Raw genomic sequence first — 7,420 nt, 5'->3', positions numbered from 1 at the left:
CTTCACAACATGGGGCCCCCCTCTGATACCAGAACCTTATCCATGATTAGGGTCCAAAATGGATATTAACGGGAGACCTTCCACCAAAGAACTCCTATGGGACCTGCCTCCAGCTGTCAATCACAAGGCAGGCGGACCTAATGAGGAACTAGTCCCTCAGCTTCCCCATCAGACTCCGCCCTACTACGTCATTGGTTGTTAGGACAGATGCCGGTATCCTATCAACCAATGGCACGTCTCCTTTCATCTGGCAGCCAGGAAGCTCCTCAGTCTTGGCCATATTCAGTCAAGGATGTTGGCCAACGTTTGACTGGGGCCGGTGATGCGTCGCTGGTTAGTAGGACATCGAGGGTTAGGTTGTGTTCCATTCTGGTCCTTTCTTAGGTGGGTTCCTCTTCTTCTTGCAGCAGACCCATAACTGAGCCTTCAAATAAAGCTTTATTAACAGTCTTGTTGTCCTCCGGCATCCTAGCAACCAACCATCCAGCTGCCAGCCTTGGAATGCCTCAGTCTTGGCCATATTCAGTCAAGGGTGTCCGCCAATATTTGTTTTTCATTCAGCTGCCGGCTGGGGAATCTCCCGACTGGCAGCTGAATGGGGCCCCCGGGGATGCTTCACAACATGGGGCCCCCCTCTGATACCAGACCCTTATCCTTGATTAGGCTCTGATATGGGTATTAACGGGAGACCTTCCACCAAAGAAATCCTATGGAACCCGCCTCCTGCTGTCAATCACAAAGCAGGTGGACCTGATGAGGAACTAGTCCCTCAGCTTCCCCATTAGACTCCGCCCTGCTACATCATTGACTGTTAGGACAGATGCCGGCATCCTATCAACCAATGGCACGTCTCCTTTCATCTGGCAGCCGGGAAGTTCCTCAGTCTTGGCCATATTCAGTCAAGGATGCTGGCCAACGTTGGACTGGCAGATGAATGGGGCCGATGATGCGTCGCTGGTTAGTAGGACATCGAGGGGTGCTGACCTTCAAGGAACCAACGGACCTCACATTTGGCAGTGGTAGTAATACTGCTGCTAAAGGGGACTTCCTGCTGCAGCTGAGGTTTTGCTTGGTGGCCCTACTGGCCTAACCCGGTTCCCTGGACCTCACCTCTATTGCTTATGACCAAAAGCCTAGGCCTGTAGTCTCTCGTTGTATGTTGGACACGCCATGGAGAAACCCTCAAAAAGATCTTCTCACTTTATCTCCAGGTTGTAAGATGGAAGATGAGGACATCACAGCAGATTGTGCGGGAGAAGAGACAATGAGCTCAGCTATGGATGGTGGACGTCACAGTGTGGAGAGACCATGGAATCCCTCTGACTCTGAGCGACCTCGTCCTGTGGGGGATGGTGCCGGAATTCAGAAGAAGACATTTTCCTGTTCTGAGTGCGGGAAGTGTTTCAGGTCCGGATTAACTCTCTCTGCGCATCAGAGAACTCACACGGGTGAGGGGCTTCATTCATGCTCTGAGTGTGGGAAAGGTTTCCTTTATAAATCTGAACTAGTCACACATCAGAGATCTCACACAGGTGAGAAGCCATATTCGTGCCCTGAGTGTGGGAAACGGTTTTCACAGAAGTCCAACCTTTATGTACATCAGAGAGCGCACGACGGAGAGAAACTACTTTCATGCCTCCAGTGTGGGAAAGGTTATATTAATAAAGCAGCACTGGACAGACATCAGAGATCTCACGAGGGTGAGACGCTTCATTCCTGTTCCGAGTGCGGGAAAAGTTTTGGTACGAAGTCGCAACTTGTCAGACATCTGAGATCTCACACGGGGGAGAAGCCTTACTCCTGCTCTGAGTGCGGGAAATCTTATTCGCAAACATCACAACTCGTCAGACATCAAAGAACTCACACCGGAGAGAAGCCGTATTCCTGTTCGGAGTGCGGGAAAAGTTTCCCATCAAAATATGAGCTCGTTGCTCATCTTAGATGTCACACGGGGGAGAAGCCGTATTGCTGCCTTGAGTGCGGGAAAGGTTTCTGCCAAAAATCACAACTTGTCAGACATCAAAGATCTCACACAGGGCAGAAACCGTATTCCTGTTCTGACTGCGGGAAATGTTTTAAAGAGAAATCTTACCTCCACACTCATCAAAAAACTCACTTGGACGAAAAAACGCATTCTTGCTCTGAGTGTGGGAAAGGTTTTTTGGAGAAGTGCCAGCTTTTCAGACATCAGAAAATTCACACAGGTGACATGCCGCATTCCTGCTCTGAGTGCGGAAAAGGGTTTTCGACGCCTTCCCATCTTTCCAGACATCAGAGAATGCACACGGGGGAGAAGCCGTATTCCTGCCCCGAGTGCGGGAAATGTTTCACAAGGAAATATCATGTTTCCAGACATCGGAGGTCCCGCACAACCCTTGAGACATAGTGTCACAGACAGAGAGAAGCTAGATATTGCTTGTGGATGAAGAGAAGGGGAGATCAGACTACACAGCACCCTTAACTGTTCAGTGCAGCAGCCATGCCATGAGCCTGCCCAGGAAGCTGCATGTGCTTGGAGAGCCCCCTGCTGCCTGAATGAGGTAAAGATGATAAAAGTGTGCCTTCAGATTTGTATTAGTAAATGTTTTATTCTCCTGTACTTGTGTCTCAGTGTTTTCCTCAATGACGGCAACCCTAAACAAGACGTAGAAATTTAGCTCATGGTTGGGCCCAGCAGAGACATTTAGGGTTGACCGGTTGTCCCACTTTATGGAGATGTTTCTTAGGTGATATACATTGGGGTTATGTACCAGCAACACATGTAGATGTGAAGACCTCATATCACTCCTCTGTAAAGGAAGGCACAAGGACTTGCCACTTAGCCTCTGCCATACGGTGAAAATTGCCCAATTTTGTAAGTCATAATTTGTAGTGGGAACCGGAGATGTTTGAGTGATATACATTGGGTTGTGTATGGGAAGACCACATATCACTCCTATGTCAAGGAGGGTAGAAGGACTTGCCACTTAGCCTCTGCCATACGGTGAAAATTGCCCAATTTTGTAAGTCATAATTTGTAGTGGGAACCGGAGATGTTTGAGTGATATACATTGGGTTGTGTATGGGAAGACCACATATCACTCCTATGTCAAGGAGGGTAGAAGGACTTGCCACTTAGCCTCTGCCATACGGTGAAAATTGCCCAATTTTGTAAGTCATAATTTGTAGTGGGAACCGGAGATGTTTGAGTGATATACATTGGGTTGTGTATGGGAAGACCACATATCACTCCTATGTCAAGGAGGGTAGAAGGACTTGCCACTTAGCCTCTGCCATACGGTGAAAATTGCCCAATTTTGTAAGTCATAATTTGTAGTGGGAACCGGAGATGTTTGAGTGATATACATTGGGTTGTGTATGGGAAGACCACATATCACTCCTATGTCAAGGAGGGTAGAAGGACTTGCCACTTAGCCTCTGCCATACGGTGAAAATTGCCCAATTTTGTAAGTCATAATTTGTAGTGGGAACCGGAGATGTTTGAGTGATATACATTGGGTTGTGTATGGGAAGACCACATATCACTCCTATGTCAAGGAGGGTAGAAGGACTTGCCATTTAGCCTCTGCCATACGGGAGAAAATTGCCCAATTTTGTAAGTCTTAATTTGGAGTGGAAATTGGAGACTTTTGATGAGTGATATACATTTGGGTTTGGTATGGGAAGACCACATATCACCACTCTGTTGAGCATGGCTCAAGGACTTGCCACTTAGCCTCTGCCATACAGGGAATATTTCCCAATTTTGTAAGTAGCAATTTGGATTGGAAATTGGAGCCTGGTCCTTTAGGTCCTGGTGATCTGATACCTCTCAGAGGGTAGTTAGAGCTATAAAAGGAATTCAAGTTTTCAAATTGTGACTCCAGTCCGAGACGAAGTTGTAAAGATCTACTAATAAAGGAGCAAGGTTGGTCATGTTTCTGCTGCTATATAATAGGCCACCATTATAGATGTTGGAGTCCAATGGGATTTCCAATGTGGAGGATCAGATATGGTGTCCAGATGTTCAAGAACTGGATTATTCCACAGTGTCAAAGCAACAGGCAATCCCAGTTGTTTGGTCCTGTTCCAGAGCCAACTTGAGGATCTGCATTGTTAGCTTCCAAAGAAAGAGATTGGGAGCATCAGTAGAGTGGTCTACCTCTGTAGAGTGGTCTTCCTCTGTAGAGTGGTCTTCCTCTGTAGAGTGGTCTTCCACTGTAGAGTGGTCTACCTCTGTAGAGTGGTCTTCTTCTTTAGAGTGGTCTACCTCTGTAGAGTGGTCTTCTTCTGTAGAGTAGTCTTCCACTGTAGAGTGGTCTTCCTCTGTAGAGTGGTCTACCTCTGTAGAGTGGTCTACCTCTGTAGAGTGGTCTTCCTCTGTAGAGTGGTCTTCCTCTGTAGAGTGGTCTTCCACTGTAGAGTGGTCTTCCTCTGTAGAGTGGTCTTCCTCTGTAGAGTGGTCTTCCACTGTAGAGTGGTCTTCCACTGTAGAGTGGTCTACAACAGTCGAGTGCTCTGCTCTGTGGTCTACCTCTGTAAAGTGGTCTACCTCTTTAGAGTGGCCTACCACTGTAGAGTAGCCTTCCACTGTAGAGTGGTCTGTCCTGTAGTCTACATCTATAGAGTGGTCTACTAGCAAAATAAAGTGTTTAGGACTATGACCGGCATATGGGCACGTATAAGAAGACCTTGATGAAGAAGAATCATCCACCTGATAGGGGCAACTTAGGCCATGTTGTAATTTATTTGTAATCTGGTTTTTCAGAGGAGCAATGTTCTCCTCAAAGGCCATAGAAGGTCTTTAGTGATGGCAATTCCCAGATAGTTTTTCTGAAGAAACACTTTTAGGGGGTGCAGGATGGAACAGTGGTGGAAGGTCTTGGAGATAACCCCAGAAGAACTGAGTTTTGCCAATTAATTTTCGGACCTCGGCATTTGCCACGTTCCTTATATGAAGAGTAGATGTTAACGAGGAGCCCATATCACATAGATAAGAATTAAATCTTCTGCATAGAGTCTCCTATGAGTTCAGTTCTCCGGTATGCCATGGTAGTCCTCCATTTGCCTGATTTTACAAACAAGGGCTTCAGTCACCATGGTGGATAATAGTGGAGACAAGGGGTGTCCCGTAAAATAGGGGTAAGGATGGGGAGAGTATTCCATTAGCTAGCATATTAGATTCAGGGTGGACCAAAAAGTATGGACCAATGCCAACGTGAGTTGGGCATGCCAGTAGAATTGGCTGTTCCACAGAGCAGAAGACGTTTGCCGTATCTAAGGAGGCCAAGGAGCACTTCTGGAAGAAAATCGGTAAGTTGAGCTATGATTTGGGTTCTCCGAATGTTAATCACGGTGGACTTGCCGGGCAAAAAAACCTGTTTGGTCATCGTGGGCTAGAGACATTATGACTGAGTTCAACCTGGTAGCCCCAATTTTTGTCAGGGTTTTGCAATAAGAATTTAAAGGAGAACGAGGCCAGTGAGAGGCACAGTTGACTAGAACCTCATCGGGTTTCAGCCGGAGTGTAATAGTGGTATCATACATTGACCATGGCGGAGCACCGGCATCAAAAGCCTCGTTATAGTCAAGAGAGGGTACTTATTGCTTCTACACTTCCAAAGGCAAGCCATCCAGGCCGGAAGACTACCAGAGCTCAGGGATGTAATATCTCAGAGGGTTTAATCCCCTGAAAGATCTTTTTCCAACCTCTGAAAGTAATCAAATGTCAACTGAATGTCCCCCTTTTGAGACCAATACAGCCCTGACCCATCAAAGCATGGACTCCACTAGACCTCTGAAGGTGTGCTGTGGGATCTGGATGACCCCCCCTAATATTGAGTAGGTTCTCCTTCTCCTGACCCGTCTAGTAATGGGCTCCACTAGACCTCTGAAGGTGTGCTGTGGGATCTGGATGACCCCCCCTAATATTGAGTAGGTTCTCCTTCTCCTGACCCGTCTAGTAATGGGCTCCACTAGACCTCTGAAGGTGTGCTGTGGGATCTGGATGACCCCCCCTAATATTGAGTAGGTTCTCCTTCTCCTGACCCGTCTAGTAATGGGCTCCACTAGACCTCTGAAGGTGTGCTGTGGGATCTGGATGACCCCCCCTAATATTGAGTAGGTTCTCCTTCTCCTGACCCGTCTAGTAATGGGCTCCACTAGACCTCTGAAGGTGTGCTGTGGGATCTGGATGACCCCCCCTAATATTGAGTAGGTTCTCCTTCTCCTGACCCGTCTAGTAATGGGCTCCACTAGACCTCTGAAGGTGTGCTGTGGGATCTGGATGACCCCCCCTAATATTGAGTAGGTTCTCCTTCTCCTGACCCGTCTAGTAATGGGCTCCACTAGACCTCTGAAGGTGTGCTGTGGGATCTGGATGACCCCCCCTAATATTGAGTAGGTTCTCCTTCTCCTGACCCGTCTAGTAATGGGCTCCACTAGACCTCTGAAGGTGTGCTGTGGGATCTGGATGACCCCCCCTAATATTGAGTAGGTTCTCCTTCTCCTGACCCGTCTAGTAATGGGCTCCACTAGACCTCTGAAGGTGTGCTGTGGGATCTGGATGACCCCCCCTAATATTGAGTAGGTTCTCCTTCTCCTGACCCGTCTAGTAATGGGCTCCACTAGACCTCTGAAGGTGTGCTGTGGGATCTGGATGACCCCCCCTAATATTGAGTAGGTTCTCCTTCTCCTGACCCGTCTAGTAATGGGCTCCACTAGACCTCTGAAGGTGTGCTGTGGGATCTGGATGACCCCCCCTAATATTGAGTAGGTTCTCCTTCTCCTGACCCGTCTAGTAATGGGCTCCACTAGACCTCTGAAGGTGTGCTGTGGTATCCTGCACCGAGCCGTCAGTAGCAGATCCTTGAAGTCCTGTAAGTTGTGAGGTGATCGGCCTCCATGGATCGGACTTGTTGTTCCAGCACATCCCACAGATGATCCATTGGACTGAGATCTGGAGAATTAGGAGGCCAAGCCAACACCTCAGTGTTCACACTACCAGAGGTTTCTCGGGGCTGCAGTTCCTCTGAGCTCCACAAGATGACCAAAGCAGGAAGTCTCTATGGAAAACAGGAAGTGATGTCAGGTACAGACAGGAAGTTCCATGTAGGAGGAAGTAGAGAGGAGACATTGCTGGAACTGGCAGCAGAGGAGGTAATAAGATATTATTTTATATTTACACCCAGTAACCCCCCTCCCCCCGTCATGTCCGTCCTCCATAGTCACCGCAACGTCTTTTATATAGAGTGGGAATGTATATTAACCCCTTCAGGATCAGAACATTTACTCACATACGGGGCCGAAACATTTTCTTCATTTTGGAGATTTGTCCTTTTCACCTCCTCAGTCTATTCTAATGGATTATAGGACTTGAGGTGCGGGGGATGGGAGTATAGGGGACAATTGCACATCTACTCCCCCCGCTAAAGTCCGCCCC

General features: G+C 47.9%; 1 protein-coding gene across 1 annotated transcript in view; it reads left to right on the top strand.

Annotated features, from left to right (window-relative positions):
* LOC108800979 overlaps nt 1-7,420 on the top strand; it is a 52,141-nt gene that overhangs the window by 31,864 nt on the left and 12,857 nt on the right. Inside the window, exons 15-17 of the mRNA XM_018572960.1 lie at nt 816-957; nt 1,436-1,569; nt 1,738-2,361. Coding sequence (XP_018428462.1) covers nt 816-957; nt 1,436-1,569; nt 1,738-2,361 — 900 coding nt within the window. The remainder of the gene's footprint in view (nt 1-815; nt 958-1,435; nt 1,570-1,737; nt 2,362-7,420) is intronic.

The sequence above is a fragment of the Nanorana parkeri genome, unplaced genomic scaffold, assembly GCF_000935625.1.
Source record: "Nanorana parkeri isolate BGI_ZX_2015 unplaced genomic scaffold, ASM93562v1 scaffold2187, whole genome shotgun sequence".
Lineage (NCBI taxonomy): Eukaryota > Metazoa > Chordata > Amphibia > Anura > Dicroglossidae > Nanorana > Nanorana parkeri.
This window is presented reverse-complemented; position numbering and strand designations above follow the sequence as displayed.